The 26,633-nt window shown below is 47.5% G+C and overlaps 1 protein-coding gene across 2 annotated transcripts in view; it reads right to left on the minus strand.

Annotated features, from left to right (window-relative positions):
* The window catches only part of tamalin (trafficking regulator and scaffold protein tamalin), a 29,622-nt gene extending 20,711 nt beyond the window's left edge, over positions 1-8,911 (minus strand). For both annotated transcript variants that reach the window (XM_078534708.1, XM_078534707.1), the window contains exon 1: positions 8,570-8,911. In XM_078534708.1, the coding sequence (XP_078390834.1) occupies positions 8,570-8,758 (189 nt within the window). In that variant the 5' untranslated portion in view covers positions 8,759-8,911. The remainder of the gene's footprint in view (positions 1-8,569) is intronic.
* Between the last annotated feature and the right edge of the window lie 17,722 nt (positions 8,912-26,633).

Genomic DNA, 26,633 nt, shown 5'->3' on the forward strand with positions numbered 1-26,633 from the left:
CACCCCCCGGCCTCCACAAACAACCCCCCCACCCCCCACTCCACCCACACCCTTAAGGCTAGCTTCACCAAATGCACCTCCTTTCTGATCTCTATCATGGTTAGATCTGTCTGCATACTCTTACTCCCTGTGCACCACTAAATAACTTTCCATTTGTTGCACGCTTGCAGCCTAGTCTTGCCGACTGTCGAATCAGCAGGGAGCTGCTTTGCTTTTTAAGTCCGATTTTGGAGCAAAAACAAAAAAAAAAGCGGAGCGAGTCTGATTCATATCCCTGTAAATATGCAGCCCGTCACCAGTGTGGGTCACCGCTGACCTGTGTGGGCTTGGCAATGGGAACAGTCTTGCTAGGAGAGTGCCCCCAGTGGCCATGCAGGTGGTGTAATGAGGCACTGAATTGAGTGCCAGATCTGTGGACAGTTAGCTGGTGCAGGATTTTACTTTTTGGGCCAGGACCCCAATATTGGGGTCAAATGGGGGTCCCGACCCCGCATTCTGTTTGGAGCAGTCACCTGACATCTGATTCTGCCGTGATTGGCTAATCAATGGCCAGAGGGCAGGTCCACTGCCCAATTAAGAATGACACGTGGGCTCATGAAGCTGGAGGGCCAATAGGAGGCCCTCCAGCATGGAAGGAGCCGCAGCCTGCCATTGCAGATAAGGGAGAGAGAGGGCGTCTCCATCTTGAGGAGCCATCTTAGCAACTTTAAAAGCCGTTGAGTTGGAAAACGGCCACAGTTGCCGGACTGCTGGGCTGCAGTTGTGGCCAGTGAGGCAGGGAGGGCACTGGTCCCCCAGCCTTGCACCGAGAGGCAGCCCCCCCAAGTCAGCTGGCCTGTTCTCAATGTCAGGGGGGGCCACAGGTTGACTGGCCTTCAGCTTATCTTAATCAGCGACCTTGTACTTGTGGGCGAGTAGTCCTGCGGCCCTTGATTCCACCTCCAGGAAAACGGACTGGGGTGGGATGGTGCCAGCAAAGAGGCACACTAACCGGTGGCGTGAATTTACCTGCCTGTCCATCCCTGTGCTCACCTCCATACCAGGTCAAAAATTCAGCCCCTGGTCTCAGCTAATAAGCGTGTCAGTTGGAATGCGCAAACTGACTCCAAGTTAGAGATGGCAACAGAGAGAGAAAAGGAAGTAGCACTCTTTGCAAAATTGTCTGCAACTCTGAATCAGTCGTGTGTCACGAGCTGTCCACTGCTGGGACACTCCGCGACTCCTGACTACATGGAGTTCAGTGAACTATGGAGAAGTGCAGACATTCAGCTGCATGGGTTTCTTGTGCTCGAGAAGGCACATGTGCTCAGACGAAGTAGAACTTACACACTTTGGATGGTTCATGGTCCAGCAGAACACACAGCCACTGGGTTCACCACTGTATTTCCAGAAACATTAAGCCCTCGGAATCCCGGTCACTTTGGTTATTTTGAACCAAATGGCGCCTCCACTCCACACCACGACGTAGATACTGAGATCAGTCCAATTCTTACGTGAACTCGTGCGCTTATCCGTATGGAACCTCTCCCATTTCAGGCACCGGCGCACTCTCAGATACAAATCAGCATTAATCTGCCTCTCCTTTGCCCCAAAAATGTGCCCGAGTCCCGACCCCAAAGGGAGCTTCCTACTTTGCCAATGTGATATTTTCCATCTCAAGTGCCAGGCATCTTCTTAACCTCTTTGCTCGAGGTTGCTGTGAGCTAGCTGGTAGATGACGGGGTAGTTACATCCTGTGATTGAGACTCACTGCTCAGATTTACTTCAGTCAGGAGGCTTTCATCCTAATCGATAGCAACTGGGTCCACACCCAGGTCCCAGTGGCAATGGGGTAGTGCACGCCAGATCACTGCAGTGTCTAGTCTATGCACCCACTGAACATGGAACTTGAAGGTATGAAGGTGGCGTCACTCAGGAATGAATAGGAAGATGGTCTGTACTCAAACAGAGACCAAAGGCAAAAAGGGCTAATCTGTAAAGTGCCCTCCGTCCCTTCTGCTGGTTTGGTTCGGCTACCCATCGCCATGTGACATGTGCACACCAGCATGTTCACCCATGTTAGGTGGATAAGTGATGGCTCACTTCTGAGAGTCTGAAGTGGGAACAGCTTCAAAGTTGGATAATTGGACTGAGTCAGACACCACCACTCAAAATAAGACATTGAACTTCCTATATGTTATGTAGGCCTGATGTTGCAGTCCAATTAAGAGTGCTACATTCTTCCCCCAGCCATCAGCCTTTACATATAAGGTAATGGAAAGTGTTTCCCTCCAGTTAATAAGGAAGTTATCTGCATTCAGTGGCTAAACTGACAACAGAGCCATTTCCCATTTTCTAGCCCACATATCCCAGGTCATGCCTTCAACAAGGAACTGAAGCCAACCTGTTTGGCTGACTCTGTTCAGTTTTATTCTTATTCATTCCTGAGATGTGGGTGTCAGTGGTAAGACCAGCATTTATCACCCATCCCTAATTGCCCTTGGGGCAATTAAGTAGCTTGCTCGGCCATTTCAAAGTCAACCACATTGCTTTGGGTCTGGAGTCACATATAGACCAGACCAGGCAAGGATGGCAGATTTCCTTCCTTAAAAGGACATTAGTGAACCAGATGGGGTTTTAATGGTAGTTCTAATAGTTTCATGGTCTCCAACACTGAAGCTAGCTTTTTATTGCAGATTTATTTGTTTAACTGAATTTAACTTCCCCTAATGGTGGGATTTGAACTTAAGTCTCTGGATCATTAGCACAGGCCTCTGGATTACTCATCCAATAACATAACCACCATGTGACTGCATGCTCGCTGCCAACTTCAAACAGCACAATTGGTGATGAGTACTGCTGAATAGACTGTTGGGAAGCAGAGCTCGAACTGAATCCCTGTTATCTGGTGGGGTCCACTTTTTCGTGCTTCTTGTTAATCAACTGACCACATTCCAGTGGTGAGTACATTCCAGTGCTTGTTTACCCAAATTCAGGTTTAAGTGGCCCACATTTCAACCCTGAAACCTAAACAACCCAGGCACTCTCAGCACCTGAAAACAGTCCGCTCCAAAGTTAAAACCCCACGGCAAGTACACACAGTAGCTTTCATATTTTATTGTGCCAAATGTGATTGACATTCTAAATTCACCATTCACTCCCTCCACCACTGACACACAGTGGCAGCAATGTGTACCATCTACAAGATGCACTGCAGCAACTCAACAAGGCTCCTTCGACAGCACCTTCCAAACCCACAACCACTACCATCTAGAAGGACAAGGACAGCAGATAGGTGGGAAGACCACCACCTGGAAGTTCCCCTCCAAGTCACTCACCACCCTGACTTGGAAATATATCACTGTTTCTTCACTGTCGCTGGGTCAAAATCCTGGAGCTCCCTCCCTAACAGCACAGTGGGTGTACCTACACCATATGGACTGCAGCGGTTCAAGAAGGCAGCTCACCACCACCTTCTCATCAGTTGGCTGGACGGCTGGTTTGTGATGCAGAGTAACACCAACAGCGTGGGTTCAGTTCCCATACTGGCTCAGGTCATCCATGAAGGCCCCACCTTATCAACCTCAACCCTCACCTGAGGTGTGGTGACCCTCAGGTTAAACTCACCACCAGTTGTATCTCTCTAATGAGACAGCAGCTTGTGGTCCTCTGGGACTATGGTGGCCTTCACTTCTCGAGGGATGGGTGATACATGCCAGCCTCACCAGTGACACCCATATCCCAAGAGTTAATTTTTTAAAATTACATGTAACCTAGATTTTCTGGCCACATTATATTAATGACAGTGATAACCTAATAAGTTAAAACAATGCTGATTGGAAGATCTATGCTAGCTAAGAGCCTTTTAAGACACTGCCCCTTTAACAGAATGCACTAATGTTAACTCAATGTTCTTCATGAGCTTTTACCAGGCAGTCTGTAGATCAAAGGCTACGTCCACGAATGTTTCAATGCATCACACCACAGGCGACAGGACATAAATCGGTGCCTGCAGTTCCCCACGCTGTCAACTCTTGATTTCAATTCTAACACTGTGGGTAGTTGTCCAGTGGAAGTCAGGCAATGCCCCACTGGCAAAAGGAGACACTAGAGACTACATGGTAAATGGACCTGCTGGAACTAGTAGCCTTGTAACCCCAACATCAACTCAAATTCACATAGCACCTTTAACAAAGTAAAAATGTCCCAAGATTCTTCACAGGAACAATTAGCAAACAAAATTGGATGCTGAGCCACACAAGGAGATATTAGAGAGGTACAAGGAGGAGCGAGAGGTGGGCATGGTTAAGAAGGATAATCCAGGATTTAGGGCCTTTGCAACTCAAGGCATGGCCACTAATGGTGAAGCAATGGAAATTGGGCTGCACAAAAGGCCAAAATTGGAGGAATGCATTGATCTCAGAGGGTTGTAGCCTGGTATAAATTCCAGGAATTCACACGTTTTCTGTGAAACATTATCTGTTGCAAATTCTGCATTATTCAGTGAAACCCCACAACGCTTTCTTGGTTTCAATGCAGCTCACTCTAGATAAAGGCACAGCCGCCCATTCAAGTTCCGTTGCTACCATTAATAGAAGACGCTTGCCTTCATATAGCCTTATCTCAAAGCATCTCAAACTAGCTACAGATGACCAAGTGCCATAACTGCCAATGTGGGCACCATGCAAGTCAGACTGTGTCAGCAGCCTCCCATAACCAGCAGAGAAACATCAATGGAAGGAGGATCATTCATGAAATCCTACATCACAGAAGGTGGCCATTCAGCCCATCATGCCTGTGCTGGCTCTCTGAAAGAGCTGCCAATTAGTCCCACACGCTCTGTTCTTTCCTTATAGCCCCGCAATATTTTCCCTTTTAAGTATCAGTCCATTTCCCCTTTGAAAGCTACAGTTGAATCTGCTTCCTCCATCCTTCCAGAGAATGCATTCCAGATCTCAGAGATCAAGGTCTTCGAGAGGGTGCCTAGAAGATTTACTGGAATGATACCAAGGATGAGGGACTTCAGTTCATGTGGAGACACTGGAGAAGTTGGAGTAGTTTCTCCTTAGAGCAGAGAAGGCTAACGAGAGATTTGATAGAGGTCTTCAGAATTATGAGAGCTTTTGATTGAGCAGTTAAGGCAAAACTGTTTCCCGTGGCAGTGCAGTCAGTGACCAGACAACACCGATTTAAAGAGCCAGATGGGAGATGCGGAGAATATTTTTTTTACACAATGACAGCAGAGAAGGTTAAGAGGATATTTGATAGAGACGTTCAAAGTTATGAGGGGCTTTTGATAGAGTAAATAAGGAGAAATGATTTCTAGGGGCAGATGAGTTAGCAATCAGAGGATACAAATTTAAGGTGATTGGCAAAGAGGTAACATGAGGAAACATTTTTTTGAATGGCAGAGTGGCTGTTGTCTGGAATGCACTGCCTGACAGGGTAGTGGAAGCAGGGCCACTGGTAACATTCAAAGCAGAATTGGATAAATACTCAAAATGACGCGGCTACGGTGAAAGAGTAATGCAGTGGGATTGATTGGATAACTCATTCAAAGAGCTGGCAGAAAGGGATCAAATGGCCTCCTTCTGTGCTGCAGCATTCCATGATTCAATAACAATTTGCTGAGCAAAAGATTTGCCCTGCTACCTTCAAAGATTGATAGCTGGAACTTCTCATTGCTCTGTTCTTTAGTGCAACAAGACTCTTAAAATTCCCCTGCATTGGCAGAGGGAAAGCACAATGTTAATACAGTCTCTTAAGGGAAGCATCTCCAATCATTCATCACTACTGCAGAAGAATTGAAAGAGCAAAGTTGCATCTTGGGGTTTTGTTAGGTAGGGGCATCAAGGGTTACAGATCAACCATGATCAGATTTAATGGACTGTCTAATATAATCTTTTGGCAAGTCAACCACTCCTTATATGCTATAATGAAATGCAGCCCTCTTAAGTATGCAGTATGGGTTCACAATTCAATACAATGGAAATGGCTGAATAAAGTGGAACATGATGTATCAGCTTAGGATAGCTGGTGGCAATCTGGTCACAGAAAGATTGAGGGTTCAAACAGTGCTTATGATAGGAACAAGGAGGAGGCCATTCAGCCTCTCGAGTCTGTTTAGTTTCATTAGGCCAATCTGTATTTTAACTCCATCTACCTGACTTGTTTCACTAATCCTTAATACCCTCGCCTGACAAACAAATCTATCAATCTCAGTTTTGGAATTTTCAATTGACCCCCAGCCTCAACACCTCGTTGAGGGAGAGAGCTCCAGATTTTCACTACCCTTTGTGTGAAGAAGTGCTTTCTGATTACATTTTGCCAAGTGTAACTTCTGGATTTAAAGTTCCTCCTCACAAAAAAAACTAGATCAAGTGCAGCTGTTAACTCTCAATCCACTTCTCAGCAGATACAAATCCATTTTCTTTTTAAAGATGCCAGTTGGCCCCAATTCAGTGGGAGTTTGTTCCACATTGTGTGGGGGAGAAAAACAAGCCTTGGCAGCAAGAGTTGGTGAAAGCAAATGGTCGGGCAAGAGACATGTCCCCTTCACTTTGTGACCTTCGGACAATCTGTTGCGCCATGTGTATATGGGCTTTCACTTACAGCCTGCTCAAACATGCTGAACTGGGATTCAGTGTAAACCATCTCTTCAGTGCTGGCCCCTTATCCTAGTCTCCAGTGAAAGGACGCATGAGGCATGAAAAGCAAGTGAAAGCTGCTTTTAAAACTAATCGCCTCTCCGTAACCTCCTTCAGCCCCACAACCCTGCGAGATCTCATGTTCCTCTGATTCTAGCCCCTCGCACATTCCCAATTCCACCATTGGCGGGCACGCTTTTTGTTGCCAAAGCCCCATGCCCTGGAATTCCCACCCTAAACCTGTCCGCCTCTCCCCTCATGTAAGACGTTCCTTAAATCCCACCTTTTTGACCAAGCTTTTGGTCAGATATCATTCAGTGTGACTCAGTATTGAGTTGTGTTTCATAGTGCTCCTGGGGCGCATCCTGGGACGGTTTTACCCACTCAAAGGTGCTATATAAATGTATGTTGTTGGTGTTATGACCCCCTCTACTATCACACAGACACCAGAAATGGCCTGGTCCCCAAACACAGCTGGACACGCTCCCTAAATGCCTTCGCTAGCCCTCTCCCCACCTATCAAAGTTTCGGACAAAACCAAAAACCATTCATTGCATCCCCCAGCCACTTCCTCTCTACTCCGACTGCCCCCCCTCACCCCAACCCTTCCCCCCCCCACCCCAATGTGGCTGTAAATGGTAATTTAATCTCTTGCCCTCCAGCCTACCAGAGGAGGCCATTCAGCCCCTTTCTAAGTCTGTTCCGCCTTTCGATTAGAATATTAGATCATGACCTCATCTGTATAAATCTGTTCCAAGCTGTCATCTCCTTTTCCCCCCGTCTCTGCACTCGCTTCTACCTCTCCAACACCTTCCAGTGCACTTAATGGTAAACGACCTTAAACTAACGGGGGCCGGAGCAGGGCAAAAATCCCCACTTGGCGTCATTCATTTCCAACGCGCTTTTCATGGGAGTTTCACCATTAAATGACCTCATGTTTTGGGGGGGGGGGGGGGTGGGGATGGAGGACCGAAGAGGTCGCGGAAAAAAGTAGGAGCAGCACCTTAAATGAATCGTGTGACTGATTTTCAGGCCACCGAAAGCAAGCGCCTCTCAGTACCCATTGAATCATCAAAAAGTTTCACTTCACAGTGATTTCGAGTTACCCCCCCCACCACAAAAAAATATTTTTAAACTCATCGACTCCCATTCAAGCTATCAAACTACTGTATGGAAAATATTAATAGGCTGGAACATTTGCTGCTGGAGTAACTGGATTTTTGCAAATGAAATCCTTCTAATAAAAGAGAGGTCTATTGTTATTGAAACCCAGACTCTTCCTGTCCAGTCTTACAATTACTACTGCAGATAAAACTATTTGGTTTTAATTCAAGAAGCAAAATTGCTCCGCCAGTGCTGTTTGTTGGCGAGTTCCACCTACTGTAACTGAGCCTGAACAACAGGGTTTGGATGTGTCACCCGCCTGGTGATGCACACAGCAGCAACCCCACAGATCTTCCAACCAGCAACCCCCTCCACAATGGTTCTGGGTCGACAATAATAGGCATTTGGAGAGAAACAGACAGACAAAACAGGCGTGTTAAACTAGAAGGTGCTCCTGTCCAACAAACCCTGTACACACATCAGGCACAAACTCCCTCAACAAAAGCAAAACACTGCGGATGCTGGAAATCGGAAACAAAAACAGACAATGCTGGATAAACTCAGCAGGTCTGACAGCATCTGTGGAGAGAGAAACAGAGTTAACTCTTTTCCCTCACAGATGCTGAGTTTTTCCAGCATTCTCTGTTTTTGCTCCCTTACAACAGCCCGTTATTTGACTACGGGGGGCTTCACTTTTGAATGGGAGCTTCCTTGTAAGTGGAGACAGTCAGGAACCAAATTTATTTCAGCTCCTCTGCAATATTGAGGTACCTTCCTAACTTTTTTTTAAAAAATGTGTGTGTGGAGTGTTTTGATGGGATGGCATTCTTGTTACATACCTGCTTGTGGTTGCGGGGTAATGTGCCCCCCGAGTAGGCGAGGGTCTTGTAAAGCTCGGAGGTCTTGCAAGTTTCCGCACCGGTTTTGTAAGTTTCACTGCTGCCTTTGTAAATTGCACTCTCAGCCCCGGGATCCGCGCTGCCGTAATCCTCCTTACGGCTCAACTTTTTCACCCTTCGCAAAGTCATTTTCCTACAATTCTCATTCCATTGTGTTCCTCCCCACTCCTCCTCCTCCTCCTTGGACTGGATCGGGTTGAAATGAACAGCGAGCCTGGTCTCCTTGTACCAAAGTGGGAACTGCACTCGGACACAACGGTTTATTAAAGCCGACTCGACGGATGTTACAGTCCACCCCCTCCCCCTCCACGTGGTCGAGGTGTGGTTACAGTTTCATTTCCCCCTAAATTGATAAGAATCTGCAAACAACGAGAAGCTTTCAACTTTTGTTTTATCCTGCCCACACCCCCGGAAAATAAACCTTGCCACTGAAATCTGTCCTGTAGCTCTAAGTACCGAGTTTCTGAGCTGCACTTACAGAGGGCAACATTTTAGATGGGGAATTGAAACCCGCCCCCAATCCAGCAGTCCCTTCAAGCCGTTTGTTTTATTCGTTCATGGGACGCGGTGGGCCAGTATTTCCCGCACATCACTAATGTTTCTGAGGAAAACGGCCAGTGGTGAGGGTCTGCAATGCACTACCTGAGAGTGTGGTGGAGACAGAGCCAATCGAGTGGTTAGGATCTGCAATGCACTACCTGAGAGTGTGATGGAGACAGAGCCAATCGAGTGGTTAGGATCTGCAATGCACTACCTGAGAGTGTGGTGGAGACAGAGCCAATCAAGTGGTTAGGATCTGCAATGCACTGCCTGAGAGTGTGATGGAGACAGGGCCAATCGAGTGGTTAGGATCTGGAATGCACTGCCTGAGAGTGTAATGGAGACAGGGCCAATCGAGTGGTTAGGATCTGGAATGCACTACCTGAGAGTGTGGTGGAGACAGAGCCAATCAAGTGGTTAGGATCTGCAATGCACTACCTGAGAGTGTGATGGAGACAGAGCCAATCAAGTGGTTAGGATCTGCAATGCACTACCTGAGAGTGTGGTGGAGACAGGGTCAATCGAGTGGTTAGGATCTGGAATGCACTACCTGAGAGTGTGATGGAGACAGGGCCAATCGAGTGGTTAGGATCTGGAATGCACTGGCTGAGAGTGTGGGGGAGACAGGGCCAATCGAGTGGTTAGGATTTGGAATACACTGTCTGAGAGTGTGGGGGAGACAGGGTCAATCGAGTGGTTAGGATCTGGAATGCACTGTCTGAGAGTGTGATGGAGACAGAGCCAATCGAGTGGTTAGGATCTGGAATGCACTACCTGAGAGTGTGATGGAGACAGGGCCAATCGAGTGGTTAGGATCTGGAATGCACTACCTGAGAGTGTGATGGAGACAGAGCCAATCAAGTGGTTAGGATCTGCAATGCACTACCTGAGAGTGTGATGGAGACAGAGCCAATCGAGTGGTTAGGATCTGGAATGCACTGCCTGAGAGTGTAATGGAGACAGGGTCAATCGAGTGGTTAGGATCTGGAATGCACTGCCTGAGAGTGTAATGGAGACAGGGTCAATCGAGTGGTTAGGATCTGGAATGCACTGCCTGAGAGTGTGGGGGAGACAGAGCCAATCGAGTGGTTAGGATCTGCAATGCACTACCTGAGAGTGTGATGGAGACAGGGCCAATCGAGTGGCTAGGATCTGGAATGCACTGCCTGAGAGTGTGATGGAGACAGATTCAATCGAGTGGTTAGGATCTGGAATGCACTACCTGAGAGTGTGATGGAGACAGAGCCAATCGAGTGGTTAGGATCTGCAATGCACTACCTGAGAGTGTGATGGAGACAGAGCCAATCGAGTGGTTAGGATCTGGAATGCACTGCCTGAGAGTGTAATGGAGACAGGGTCAATCGAGTGGTTAGGATCTGGAATGCACTGCCTGAGAGTGTGGGGGAGACAGAGCCAATCGAGTGGTTAGGATCTGCAATGCACTACCTGAGAGTGTGATGGAGACAGGGCCAATCGAGTGGCTAGGATCTGGAATGCACTGCCTGAGAGTGTGATGGAGACAGATTCAATCGAGTGGTTAGGATCTGGAATGCACTACCTGAGAGTGTGATGGAGACAGAGCCAATCGAGTGGTTAGGATCTGCAATGCACTACCTGAGAGTGTGATGGAGACAGAGCCAATCGAGTGGTTAGGATCTGGAATGCACTGCCTGAGAGTGTAATGGAGACAGGGTCAGTCGAGTGGTTAGGATCTGGAATGCACTGCCTGAGAGTGTGGGGGAGACAGAGCCAATCGAGTGGTTAGGATCTGCAATGCACTACCTGAGAGTGTGATGGAGACAGGGCCAATCGAGTGGCTAGGATCTGGAATGCACTGCCTGAGAGTGTGATGGAGACAGATTCAATCGAGTGGTTAGGATCTGGAATGCACTACCTGAGAGTGTGATGGAGACAGAGCCAATCAAGTGGTTAGGATCTGGAATGCACTGTCTGAGAGTGTGGTGGAGACAGGGTCAATCGAGTGGTTAGGATTTGGAATACACTGTCTGAGAGTGTGATGGAGACAGAGCCAATCGAGTGGTTAGGATCTGGAATGCACTACCTGAGAGTGTGGTGGAGACAGGGCCAATCGAGTGGTTAGGATCTGGAATGCACTACCTGAGAGTGTGATGGAGACAGAGCCAATCAAGTGGTTAGGATCTGCAATGCACTACCTGAGAGTGTGATGGAGACAGAGCCAATCAAGTGGTTAGGATCTGCAATGCACTACCTGAGAGTGTGATGGAGACAGAGCCAATCGAGTGGTTAGGATCTGGAATGCACTGCCTGAGAGTGTAATGGAGACAGGGTCAATCGAGTGGTTAGGATCTGGAATGCACTGCCTGAGAGTGTGGGGGAGACAGAGCCAATCGAGTGGTTAGGATCTGCAATGCACTACCTGAGAGTGTGATGGAGACAGGGCCAATCGAGTGGCTAGGATCTGGAATGCACTGCCTGAGAGTGTGATGGAGACAGATTCAATCGAGTGGTTAGGATCTGGAATGCACTACCTGAGAGTGTGATGGAGACAGAGCCAATCAAGTGGTTAGGATCTGGAATGCACTGCCTGAGAGTGTGGGGGAGACAGAGCCAATCGAGTGGTTAGGATCTGCAATGCACTACCTGAGAGTGTGATGGAGACAGGGCCAATCGAGTGGTTAGGATTTGGAATACACTGTCTGAGAGTGTGATGGAGACAGAGCCAATCGAGTGGTTAGGATCTGGAATGCACTACCTGAGAGTGTGGTGGAGACAGGGCCAATCGAGTGGTTAGGATCTGGAATGCACTACCTGAGAGTGTGATGGAGACAGAGCCAATCAAGTGGTTAGGATCTGCAATGCACTACCTGAGAGTGTGATGGAGACAGAGCCAATCAAGTGGTTAGGATCTGCAATGCACTACCTGAGAGTGTGATGGAGACAGAGCCAATCGAGTGGTTAGGATCTGGAATGCACTGCCTGAGAGTGTAATGGAGACAGGGTCAATCGAGTGGTTAGGATCTGGAATGCACTGCCTGAGAGTGTGGGGGAGACAGAGCCAATCGAGTGGTTAGGATCTGCAATGCACTACCTGAGAGTGTGATGGAGACAGGGCCAATCGAGTGGCTAGGATCTGGAATGCACTGCCTGAGAGTGTGATGGAGACAGATTCAATCGAGTGGTTAGGATCTGGAATGCACTACCTGAGAGTGTGATGGAGACAGAGCCAATCAAGTGGTTAGGATCTGGAATGCACTGCCTGAGAGTGTGGGGGAGACAGAGCCAATCGAGTGGTTAGGATCTGCAATGCACTACCCGAGAGTGTGATGGAGACAGGGCCAATCGAGTGGCTAGGATCTGGAATGCACTGCCTGAGAGTGTGATGGAGACAGATTCAATCAAGTGGTTAGGATGTGGAATGCACAACCTGAGAGTGTGATAGAGACAGAGCCAATCGAATGGTTAGGATCTGGAATGCACTGCCTGAGAGTGTGGTGGAGACAGGGCCAATCGAGTGGTTAGGATCTGGAATGCACTGCCTGAGAGTGTGGTGGAGACAGAGTCAATCGAGTGGTTAGGATCTGGAATGCGCTGCCTGAGAGTGTGGTGGAGACAGAGTCAATGGAGTGGTTAGGATCTGCAATGCACTACCTGAGAGTGTGATGGAGACAGGGCCAATCGAGTGGTTAGGATCTGGAATGCACTGCCTGAGAGTGTGGTGGAGACAGGGTCAATCGAGTGGTTAGGATCTGGAATGCACTGCCTGAGAGTGTGGTGGAGACAGGGTCAATCGAGTGGTTAGGATCTGGAATGCGCTGCCTGAGAGTGTGGTGGAGACAGAGTCAATGGAGTGGTTAGGATCTGCAATGCACTACCTGAGAGTGTGATGGAGACAGGGCCAATCGAGTGGTTAGGATCGGCAATGCACTGCCTGAGAGTGTGATGGAGACAGAGTCAATGGAATGGTTAGGATCTGGAATGCACTGCCTGAGAGTGTGGTGGAGACAGGGTCAATCGAGTGGTTAGGATCTGGAATGCACTACCTGAAGAGTGTGATGGAGACAGAGCCAATCGAGTGGTTAGGATCGGCAATGCACTGCCTGAGAGTGTGATGGAGACAGAGTCAATGGAATGGTTAGGATCTGGAATGCACTGCCTGAGAGTGTGATGGAGAGAGAGTCAATGGAATGGTTAGGATCTGGAATGCACTGCCTGAGAATGTGATGGAGACAGAGTCAATGGAGTGATCAGGATCTGGAATGCATTGCCTGAGAGTGTGGTGAAGACAGGGTCAATGGAGTGGTTAGGATCTGGAATGCACTGCCTGAGAGTGTGGTGGAGACAGAGCCAATGGAGTGGTTAGGATCTGGAATGCACTGCCTGAGAGTGTGGTGGTGCCGGGGCCAATCGAGTGGTTAGGATCTGGAATGCACTGCCTGAGAGTGTGATGGAGACAGAGCCAATCGAGTGGTTAGGATCTGCAATGCACTGCCTGAGAGTGTGGTGGAGGCAGGGTCAATCGAGTGGTTAGGATCTGGAATGCACAGTCTGAGAGTGTGATGGAGACAGAGCCAATCGAATGGTTAGGATCTGCAATGCACTACCTGAGAGTGTGATGGAGACAGAGTCAATGGAGTGATTAGGATCTGGAATGCACTGCCTGAGAGTGTGGGGGAGACAGAGTCAATGGAGTGATTAGGATCTGGAATGCACTACCTGAGAGTGTGATGGAGACAGGGTCAATCGAGGCCTTCCAAACAGAATTAGATTGTTTTCCAAAAAGAAATAACGTGCTGGGTTGTGGGGAGAATGGCACTATATAAATTGCTCATTTGGAGAGCCAGTGCAGACATGATGGGCTAAATGGCCTCCTTCTGCATTGTAACAATTCTGCGAATTGTCCTTGAGAAGATGGTGGTGAGCTGCCTTCTTGAACCGCTGCAGTCCATGTGGTGTAGTTACACCCACATGTCTGTTAGGGAGGGAATTCCAGGATTTTGACCCAGCGACAGTGAAGGAACGGCGATATATTTCCAAGTCAGGATGGTGAGTGACTTGCAGGGGAACTTACAGGCGGTGGTGTTCCCATGTATCTGCTGCCCCTGTCCTTCTAGATGGTAGTGGTCGTGGGTTTGGAAGGTGCTGTCTAAGGAGCCTTGGTGAGTTCCTGTAGTGCATCTTGTAGATGGTACACACACTGCTGCTACTGTGCATCGGTGGTGGAAGGAGTGAATGTTTGTGGATGGGGTGCCAATCAAGTGGGATGCTTTGTCCTGGATGGTGTTGGGCTTCTTGAGTGTTGTGGGAGCTGCACTCATCCAGGCAAGTGGGGAGTATTCCATCACACTCCTGACTTGTGCCTTGTAGATGGTGGACAGGCTTTGGGGAGTCATGAGGTGAGTTACTTGGCGCAGCATTGGGTGCCAACTGGGTGCCACAAAAATCTGCCTGTTTCACAGGGGCCTTGAAATTACTCTGTGTAATATTAGAGAAAGAATATTTAACATCTTTGTGCTCTGGGCTGGTTACTTTATCTATTGTTACATATTCCTATATGACAATAGTGATCACTCTTCCAAAGTACTTCATTGGCTGTAAAGGCTTTTGGGACATCATGAAAGGTACGGTAATAATGCAAGCCTTTTCTTAAAAAGAAATTCTGATTAAAAGAAACGGATTAAGCATTCGAACAGGAGAATTCCATATGAACACAAAAGCAAAATACTGCAGATTCTGGAAATCTGAAATGAAAACAAAAACATACTGGAAATACTCAGGTCTGGCAGCATTTGTGGGGAAAGAAAGAGTTAATGTTTCAGGTCAATGACCTTTCATCAGAACTCTGAATTTCCTTACGAACCCATTTCTTTCATAAGCATTGTTTCTAGAATTTTATCATCCGCATTGGACCTGTCCAGTAAAATGGATGTCATGCTGTTTGAATTTGAACTTATTATTTGAAGGTATCAGCACACACCCGGTTAGCGTGAATTGCGATAGCACTGAATTCCTCTTAATTACAGCCTTTCTATGGCTCTTTTGTGTTAACATGGCTGTTGTATGTAAACAGTTGATGTGATGCGTCAAGCGTGTTAGTGTAGTGGGCGGTGTGTAGTGGTTAGTCTGCCTGTCACCTCTTGCTTTCAGCTCTCAGCATTGGCTAGAAGCACAAAATATTGCGCAAAAGAGAGCCGGGTGTGGAAGCCTCTCCTGTCAGTACATCTCTACAGCAGCAAGCCCTATGTAGTGCCTGCTTGTGACGACATATGACAACTGGGTACCTCATGGACTCAGGCTAAACTAACTACAGGAGACTCGGAGGATGCTGGCCCCCAGAAGTGTCACATGCATGTGGCTGCACCGTGGTGCCCACGAACCTGACCCCAACATCCCCACTGCCTTCTGGGCGTATCGGGACAATTTGGGGTCTCCATACTATTTGACCCTGGCCTGTGCCCTGGAGAGGACACTCCAGCTTTGTGGCTTGTGTTGGCACAACACAGGTAGAAACAGCTATCCGTTATAAGCTCTCACTCGATTGGTGTAGAGCACGAGGGCCAGGGGCTAATTCCCGCCAGTGGGAGAAATCATCCCGTCTCATTCGATACCTACCGCCCAAGCTGGGCAGCCCCCAATCAGTTAGGTGCTGTCCCACTTGGAGCTTAGAGGATCATCTCTCGACAGGCAGGTGGCTAAACTACGCACCAGGCAAGACAAACTCAACAAAGAAGACACCAGTTTTTCACATCACCAGCTAGAATGTAAGGGCCATGATGTACACCTTGGTCGCAGTCCATCATCTCCTGAGACAGACGGATGTGTGTGTGTGTTAACAGGATGACAGCACGTACGTGTGGACATCAGTTAAAGGCAGGTTCTGGCTCAGCTCCAGTGACCTCCCCCATGGTCAAATAGTTTGTTGAAACTCACCTGGCTGATCTCACAAATGAAGGAAGCTACATATGAAGCATCTGTACTTCATTGACAGAATTCTCCCATGCCACGCAGGAGTCCTGGGTTTGATTCCTGGCCCGTGCACGGGTTTTCTGGTGCAGACACAATGGGCCGAATGGCCTCCTTCTGCGCTGTATCATTCTACGATCCTAGACTTGGCACGCAAACGAGCTAAATCAGATCACACGGATGATGTTCTGCTTAGCAACAGCAAAGTTAACAATGGCAGAGAGGTCACTGGGGGCTCAGTCTGGAGAGTGCGGGAGGACCTGAAATACAGAGCAGGTTAACCTGCGCTAACTTTTACAGAACACAGGGCATACCAATGTCCCAAGGATATAAGATATTCAGAATCACTCTGTGATTTCGGGTATCATCTGGCCTTGATATTTCGGGTGAGAAAGTGTCAGCATGTTTCACAAAAGCTCTGGATAATCTTCTTGAGACATAGGAATGACTGAGTGGGAAAAGTCCATCACGGTCTCTCATCCTGGTTGTCGCATGAGGCAATGATAATGGAGTTGTTGACTAGCTATAGCAATCGATCTCCAGTTAATCCAAAAAGGCTCTAGAAATAAGACCTCAGGAGGAGGACCAGGGATCCAAAATCACCTGATCACTCCAAGCAGGCTTTGTCTCAAATAGCTGTGTCCCAAAATGTTATTCTCTGAAGTTAAAGAGAGATATTTTCAGCTTAATTTCTGCACAGGCCCCAGGTTCCCCCACCCCCCCAACACACACACAACACACACACACACACACACACAGACACACACATAAGCACATACACACACGCACACATACACACACACACACACACACACACGCACACACAAAAGCACACATACACATATGCCCATACACACACACAGACACACACATACACACACATATGCACATACACACACACGCACATACACACATGCACACACAAAAGCACACACACACATATGCCCATAAACACACACAGACACACACAGACATACATATATATATGCACACACACATACATACACACACTCATACACATGCATAGACATACATATATACACACACACAGACATACATATATATATACACACACACATACATACACACACACATACACATGCACAGGCATACATATATACACACACACACATACATACACACATACATACATACACACACACACACAAACTCCAAGGCAGAGAGAGAAAAAATGAAAACCATTGGTTTTGAAGGAAGGAAATGCTGAAGTTACCCGGTCCTTAGTCACGATACTCTGGTCATCATAAGCATGGGGCAGGTTTGATAGGCCAGGCAGGCTTTTCCTCCAATGTTAATCTTATATGTTCATATGTGGTGCATAGTGGTACTGTCACTGGACTAGTATTTTAGAGACCCAGGGTAATACTCTGGGGACCTGGGTTCAAATCCCACCATGGTAAATGATGAAATTTGAATTCAGTAAAAATTTGGAATTAAAAGACTGATAAGGATGATGAAACCATTGCTGATCTTCGTAAAAACCAATCTGGTTCACTAATGTCCCTTACCTGGTCTGGCCTACATGTGACCCACAGCAATCTGATGGACAAGACAGCTGAGCAAGCTACTCAGTTAATAAATAAAGAAAAGAAATGCTCTGATTAGCAAATTGATGGTGTCCTCAGTCAGTCAGCTTGGGCCTCTGGTGTGAGTGAGTGTGTGTGAGTGTCAGTCACTTTCCTTGCATGTAATTGCTGTGACAGTCGAATCAGGTTTCCCAGTTCCTTCAGTCCTTCCTTTATTGAATTCCTTTGAGGTTGAGGTGCTGTGCACTCAGGAGTGGGTGGAGGCAGACAGGGGTAAGGGTCAGGGCCGAGATCTGGTCAAGAGGCCGTGATTGGGAAAGGGGAAGGAAGCAGGAGCTGAGTGGGTGAAAAGCGCTCTGCGTATCTGACCTCTGAGCCATAAATCACATGATGATAACAGAATAGACTGATGAAATCACCCCAAACAAATGCTCCTCAATGTTAACACTAGGGACTTGCTTCCCCAAAAGGGTACATATAGTATGTTGCAGTTCACTCAGGGAATCTGAGTTGCTCTGGCAACATGCATGTTGTAATCTGGGGCTATGGTATTCCAGAGACTTGGACCATATAATCCAGCCTGACACTCCCAGTCTAGTACTGAGGGAGTACTTTCTACCCATCATGTGGCTGACCAGGAATCTCTCCTGTTACGTACCATTGGTACATGTTGGAAGGATATGCAGGTTGATACTCAACCTGTTTGGCCACATTATAATCTCACCTGTCCCAGCAACCAAGTGCTGGGGTGGGACTTGAACCTAGATCTTTTAACTCAGAGGCACTCTACCCACTGCCCCACAAGCCCCTGGCCCTTACATATAGTGTAGGACATCACTAAGGTTGAAAATGGCAGAGGAGAAGCTTCTGGTGGGTAAAGAGGTAGTTAGCAAGCTGGGGCAGAATTTTATGCTTGGCATCTGAATGTAAAATGACGCACGATGACATTGGGCGTGCGTCCTGACGTCATTGCGCACGATATTTCATTCGGCGGGTGCGTGCTGGAGTCGGCTGTGTGCCCGCCGATAATTAAAAGGCCTATTAAGGCCATTAACAATCTAATTAAATTCAAATTTACGCTGCCTATCCAACCTTACGGTTGGCGGACAGGTGAAAAGGCCAAGCGGCCTTTACATTTTTTAAAGCAAATAAACATTAAATGAAAACTTTATTTTGGAATTAAAAACATGTCCCAAATGGGACGTGTTTCATTAAATTTTTATTCTCTTCATTAATATTTTTCTACACAGCGCTTCAATCCCCCTGATGCAGCTCCGTGCCTCAGGGAGACTGAAGCGCTCTCTCTCACAAATGCGCGAACCTCACGCTAGGCCCGGCTCTCCATCCTCCCCCAGCCCGCACAGGCAGTGCTCAGCACTGCCGCTCATGATCCACACAGAGCGGGCCTTAATTGGCCCGTCCGCGTGAAATCACGGTACGGAACCGATTGTGGGCGATGGTCGGCTTCCTGACCGTCCCCGCCCACTCCAGTCAAGCCTGCCCGACAAGGGAAAAATTCTGGCCCTGGAGTTTTAGAAGCCTGCAGACCGTAAAAGGGAGAAAGGAGTGAAGCCGATGAGGAAGTCCACAGATTTGAGGTCCGGGGGAAGATTGAGTTTACAAGATGGTGGAATGACTCTTATTCAGAACGGTGAATATAGTGGGAGAAGGTTGAGCAGGTTGGAGGGAATATTTACAGTTTAAGAAGATCAAGGGAGGAAAGTTCAGAGCAGAATCAATAAATTAGAGAGCAACAGGGAAGGCGGTAGCAGAGCAGGAGATTACAGATTAGAAGCCAGAGATGCATTTGCCGACCAAGCAATAAGCAATTTCTGGCACACTATCAGGTAAAAAGAAAAGAAATAATGTATTTACTTATCACCCCCTCATGCGTCAGCTCCGTGCCTCAGGGAGATTGAAGCGCTTGTTAAAGACATTAATAAAACCAATGACAATGTAAAAAACATATCCCCTCATGTGTCACATGAGATGGGACATGCTTTTATACTTCAAAATTTAATTAATAAAAGCTTTAGGAAACCTCATCCCGCTCGTGGATGAGGTTTCTTAAAAAACGTAAAGGCCGCTTGGCCTTTTCGCCTGCCGTAAACACTGACACTAATGAATTTGTTAATGACGTTAATAGGCCTATCAGTTATTGGCGGGCACACAGCCGACTCCGGCGCGCGCCTGCTGGACGAAACATCACGAGACTGTGCGATGATGTCGGGACGCACGCCCGATGTTATCGGGTGTCATTTTACACACTGGCATGTTGAGCCCACCACCGCACGCCGACTGCAAAATCCTGGCCTAAATCACCCGATAATCTGCTTTGGCGATTTTGGCTGAATGATAAAAATTGCCCAGGACATCAGTAGAATTGCCCAACGCTTCGAAATAGAGCCAAAGGATCTCTCGCATCCAACTCAGAGGGCAGAGAGGGCCACGGTTTAACGTCTCGTCTGAAAGATGGCACCTCCAACAGTGCCGCACTCCTTCGGTTCTATACTGGGAGCGTCAGGCTGAATTATGTGGTTCAACTCTCTGGAATTTATGAGCTCCTGACTTAGAGGCAAGAGTGTTACCTATTAGGGCTGACACTGAAATAAAGAGTGTGCTGGAAGAGCTTCCCCCCAGATATGAGAGCAGTTTCCAAGTCTTATGCAGTCTTGGGCTTCATAGTTAACAGTTGTTGAGACGAAAGGCAAATGTTTGGCATAAAGGAGGAAGCCAAGCATCTGGGATACAGATTTAGTCCTGGATGAGATGTGGGAAACTTTTTCGAAAAGAGAGAAGTTAGTGAGACCTGCAGGAGAACAGGATGAATCTGACAGCTCCCTGTAGTTGCTGTTTACCTGATTGATAGTAACTGGGGAGTGGCTTCTCACTTTCTTTCTTTGCCATTTTCAGATTCTTCCGATAGATCCTGACAAATCCAGGTTGGTCTGCATCACATCAAATGTCTCCAAAAAAAAACCAAATTGGCCTAACTTAAATTTAAAGAGATAGCGGTCGCATTGGGTCGGAGGGAGGGCAAAGCTGCATGTCCAACTGAGAGGGCAAGGGATTTATGGAAAAGCCCTGGTTATCTGGCGATTCCATCCTGCTTGGACAGGTCCTTTAAATTCTGCTGGCAGTGGTGGGTGGGGTCGAGCGGGAGCGGGGAACGTGGGCTGACTTCCCACCCACTACCTGCTATGCCAAGGCTTCACCAGGAAAATCTGCCCTTCTTGCCCTCTGGAAGCCGCAGCTGAGCTTGCACCAGCTCAGAATTGGCATGAGGCCCATGGAGGCAAGTGACGAGGACCCCAGAGCCTTGACAAGGGAAAGGCAAATATCACCTGACAGGATGGATTGGCTTCCCAAAGAGGTCCACTGGGCAGGGGCAGAGGGCAGAAGACGAGGCTTTCCTCAGGGTCTCCACTGCCAGAGGGTGGAGTGGCAGCAAGTTGGCATTCCAGATGGTGGGTCAGGACGGGCACCTCCACCACACCTTAGCAGGCTGGATGGCAGCTATCCCAGCCATACACTAATAGCTTGGGGCAAGGCCTGGCAGGATTCTGCCCAGCCACTCTGGCATCAACAGAGCGGAGCCCCCAGGAACATCAAGGAACATCCAAAAAAAAAGGTTTGTCAGACAAAAGGAGGGCTAAAAGATTAGGAAGCTGAATAGCATTTGGGCTACCACAACCTCACGCAAGTGATCTGTCTCAATGCAATGTATATCCACACATTGTGTGGATTAAAATTAAAAATGGTTGCCAAACACCTCTTCATGACAATTATTCTCCTTGGAACATGGCTGTTGCTTTGCACAGGCTTATACCCTTTTCTGCCAGCCAATCTGTTCCCACCTCTCTGGACAGAGGGAATTTATTTAAATGAAGTGAATATCATCAGCAATGAGTTGGAGGAGGGGCTGGAACTTGGGTCCCCAGACTCATGACTGAAACCACAGCAAACAGAGTCTCCCGATAAAAGCAGGATTGTTTCTCCAGCAAAATGCAGTCAGTGGAGGATAGTTACATTCTACAAATGATGTGTGTAAAGTCGAACCCAGCAGTGCAGTCTCCAGGCAGGATTGATGGGGGAAATTACCCAAACATCTCTGTCCTGGCTGGGAATAGCGGGGTCACTGATTGCAGCCTTATTTGAATATACTTTTTCTGGTAACCACCCTGGGGTGGGGGTGGTGTAGTGTTATTGTCACTGGACTGATGACCCAGGGTAATGCTCTAGGGACCTGGGTTCAAATCCCACAATGGCAGATGGTGGGAATTGAATAAAAATTTGGAATTAAAAGTCTAAAGATGACCCTGGGGCCACTGCTGAGTTGTTGTAAAAGCCCATCTGGTTTACTAATGTCCTTTAGGGAAGGAAATCTGTCCTTACCTGGTCTGGACTACAGACCCATAAATGTCCATCTCTAATTGTTCAGAGGGCAATTAGGGTTGGACAATATGCCCACATCCCATGAACAAAATTTTTAAAAAGTGTTTGGTGGTCAAGAGAAAATGATATGTGACACTTTGTGACTCAGATGTGCCAGCTTGCCTCATCACATATCAGTGTCAGAGGATTATACTTCAGTGAAGGACTGAAGGGATGCTACACTGTCGGAGATGCTGGCCTTCAGAGGAGACATTAAACTGAAGCCCCATCTGCCTGTTCAAATGGATGTTAATGGGATATTGCCCACAAGAAGTAGCTGATGTGTTTTCCTAGTCCCTGTACACCAAATATGTGATTCTCTTTACAAGGTTGGTCCAGTGGGAACTGCATTATTGATGCAATGGGAGCTTTCACAACTGAGAATCAAGCTTTTTGTTAGGCAAGGGCATTGAGGGATAAGGAGCAAAGGCATAACTGGAGTTGAGGCTATATTTGATAGAATGGTGGGGCAGGCCCCAAAGGGGCTGAGTGGCCTACACCTGTTCCTAATGTTTCCTATTATACCCAAAGTGCCTGCAAAGCCCAATGCCACTAGTTATCCTGTACCAAGCAACGTTAAATGTAGACATATATGAAGGGCATTCCTAAGAGCAGTGTCTGCAGGTACAGGAGGTTGGGAGGGCGGTGAGTTCATTCAAAGGTTGAGTTTTGGGGCCCTTACATTATACTAGACAATGCTGTCAAATGCCACTGTCAATGTTCTTAAGGTTAAAGTGAACTGCACAGGAATAGTGAACAAAGGGAACGATTCTCTCATCAAAAGAAAGGACAGTTGTGAGACAACAGCAAAAGCAGCCCTGCTGTGTTTCTCATTTAAGTTTTGGAGTGCGATCAACTTTAAATTGATAGCGCCCCCTGCTGAACTTGGGTTATATTTAGCCACACTGGGTGGTTTTGTTGTGTTTGATATTAGGAGGAAGTGGAGCTGACAGCATCTGGTTCCAATGATCAGCAAACTAAACAAGAACCACTCGGAGTCTCCGTTGCTAATGAACTGCTTGGTTCACCACACATTGGTTGGTCCTTTCAAACTCCCTTTTTTAATTGGTGCAGGTGAAACTGCTTTCAATGTTGGCGGGCTCGAGCTGTTGGCTTTCCTGGCTGCAGAGCGGCAGACAAGAAAGGGCTTGCTGGAGGCAGGAAAGGAGGTTTGGGAGAACTGGGAATGTTTTCGCTTTGACAAGCATCAGAGGTTCTTGAGATTTGTTTAATGAGGAACCTTCAAGGGAAGTAGTGAGCTGTCAAGTTCACTTAAGGTTTATAGGTCGACGCACTGTTCTGTGATTAAACAATGATACATACAGGGGCGGGTGGGTTTTAAGATAGCCAGCCCAAAAGGTCAAGCTACGGGGTCAACCTTGAACCAAACCTGCCACTCTTAATTGTAATTTATGTTCCAATTTCAACCTCATTATCGACTTCCAAACATATTAAAATAAACAAGATCATAGGGTTATTTTTAACCCTCTTTTTTTGACACTAGTTGGCTTTGATGATGTTTGAGGTATCTCAGTGGGGCATGGGGACCAATTTGTTGGAGTAGGCAGTGTCAAAAATCAGCTAATGGTGTTTTGGGAGGGGTTTGGATTAGCAGTTTAATGGACTGGATGAATGTGAAGTGACAGCTTTATCTGCATTGTCTGTAATGCTGCTCCTTATAGAATATCAAACACAGGAAGCTCTGGAGAAAACAAATAGCACAGCACAATTTTCAGTGACATTAATTGACCAGACCTTTCATATTCACTGCTTCTGACCCCAGGCTGTAACCTTAAATGGTTCTCTCTCACACTGTGGGGGGTGGCGTTGGTAGTGTGCCATGAACAGGGCCTTCAGAAATTTTTCTGTGAGGCAGAAATTGAGACCACCCACCACCCCCCCCCCGGCTCCTAAAGGTTCAGCACCAAATGTCAGTCTTTTGGCTTCGCTGCTGTCAGGATGTGGACAGTGTTGGCAAGGCCATGTTTATTGCCCATTCCAGGTTGCCCCAAAGGCACTAACAGCCAACTACAAAGTGTGGGTCTAGAGTTACATGTAGGCCCAAAGCCAGGTGGAGGTGGCAGATTTCCTTCCCCTGCAGGACATCAGTGAAGCATTTGGTTTTTGACAGCAATCAAGCAGATTTTGTGATCATTTTACTGGTGTATATTTGTGTGGTATATTCCCTATTTATCTGATGGGAAAGTTGCATTTTATTCTCATTGAATATATATCTCCCATATTGCCAGTCAGTCTAGTCTATGCCAATAATCTTTCTGTTAGTACACCAGGTCCTCTATATTTTTTGCTTCTTTTATGGAATGTGGGCATCACTGGCAAGGCCAGCATTTGTTGCCCATCCCTAATTGCCCTTGAACTAAGTGGCTTGCTAGGCCATTTCAGAGGGCAGTTAAGAGTCAATGTGGGTCTGAAGTCACATGTAGGAGGCCAGATCAGGTAAGGATGGCAGATTTGGGCATTAGTCAACCAGATGGGTTTTTAACAATAATCGATGATAGCTGTTATGGACTGAGACTAACTCGCTTTCAATTCCAGATTGATTAATTAAATTTAAATTCTACCACTTGCCATGGTGGGATTTGAACCCATGTTGCCAGAGCATTAGCCTGGGTCTCTGGATTACTCGTCCAGGGACATTACCACCACAGCATCATCTGCCCCCACTCAGCCAGGGACCTGAACACAAAACCTCAGCTAACACTCCAGAGCAATCTCTGGACTACTGAGGGCGTGCCCTCCCCCTCAGGTAGATATATAAGATCTTGTTGCACTATTCAAAGGAAGAGCAGCAAAGATCCCCCTGGGGTCCTGACCAATATTTTATCCCTCCACCCGCACCACTGGGATAAATTACCTGGTCATTATCTCATTACTGCTTGTGGGAGCTTGCTGTGTGCAAATTGGCTGCCACACTACAGCAGTGACTGCACTTCATTGGCTGCAAGTTGCTACGGAAATGGAAGTACTTTCTCTCTGGTTGGATAGTGCTTTCGAAGAGCCAGCACAGACATGATGGGCCAAATGGCCTCCCTCTGTGCCTTATGAGATTCATCTAGTAGAACTTTACCCCCTCACCCCCCCCCCCCCCCCCCCCCCCCCGCCCCCACCCCAGCCCCCCAGTGTGAGTCACTGGTGTCAGTAAAAGCAGGGACATTTTCAGCCTGTGAAAGCTAGAAAGGGATATTCCTTCTCTCTCGGTTTCTACCTCATTTTGGTCTCTCCTTCAATCCTTCATTTTGGGGGAGATGGGGGGAAGAGCATGCATGTGTTCATAGACATACATGTGGCTTTGTTTCTCTGCCTCCCTGCTGAGGTGCACACATCAAAACAGGATGTCTGGTCACCCTCATTTAAAATAAAGCGTCACATTTGCAATCGATCTAAAATAGTTCTTGAGTTGAGGTAGATGCAGCAGCTAGTGATGTAAGACTCAGCAGTGGAAACAATAGAACGCTGGCTGATGCCCTGCTTCTGTATAATAGCCTAATTTTGGCTTGTTATAAATTGCTGCAAAGCTGCCCGTGCAATGACTGGTGGTTTTACTCATATTTGCTTTGGTGCTTAGCAACATGGGCCACTCTTCCTATAAGCTGAAGCATAGTCACAGCCACAATACAGGAAAGGCAGCAGCCAATTTGCACACAGCAAGCTCCCATGAACAGCCATGTGATAATGACCAGGTAATCTGTTTTTAGTGATGTTGGTTGAGGGATAAATATTGGGGAAGGACTCCCCAGCTCTCCTTTGAAATAGGGCCCCACTTTAGTACCTCCTTCCCTTCAGCAGCCCAGCGCTCCCTCAGTGTTGTATTGAGAATATCAACCTAGATCATGGGCTCAAGTCCCACAGCCTCCTGAGACCAGCATGTTAGCCACTCAGCCACGACTGACACTGCCTAGCAAGGGAACTTGGCAGTCACTTTAAATTGTAGCTACTATCACAGTCAGCATTCAACTGAAAATCCACAAGCTACTGCACACTGTATCCATGGCTCTCGTATTCAATAAATCAACAGGACGTCCTGCCATGGGAATTGGGTTGAAACTGAAACTCAAATCTGCTTCATCGGCAAGCTGCCAGGGAAAGCACAGCAGGAGTCCACAGCTTGCCGGTCTAATTGAATTTAGGCCCAAACCCTGAAACTGAGCATGCCTCAGGCCTACCCATTCAAGCACAGGGACCAATCCCCGTGCCTAGTTTGCCCTGGCTCCAAGTTTACTTGCTCCGCCATTGGAGGACGTGCTTTCAGCTTTCTAGGCCTTAAATGTTGGAATTCTCTCCCTCAGCTTCTCTGCCTCTCTACCTCACTTCCCTCACTTAAGGCGCTCCTTAAAACCTACCTCTCTGACCAAGCTTTTGGTTGCCTGTCCTTAAATCTCCTTATGTGGCTCTCAATGTCAGATTTTGTTTGATAATGCTCCAGTGAAGAAGCACCCTGGGAAGATCTACTACATTAAAGGTGCTTTCTAAATGCACATTGTTGTTGGTGTGGCCAGCTCCTGCTATCCTGCTTCAACCCC

This window comes from Cetorhinus maximus, chromosome X (genome assembly GCF_964194155.1).
Source record: "Cetorhinus maximus chromosome X, sCetMax3.hap1.1, whole genome shotgun sequence".
Classification (NCBI taxonomy): Eukaryota; Metazoa; Chordata; class Chondrichthyes; order Lamniformes; family Cetorhinidae; genus Cetorhinus; species Cetorhinus maximus.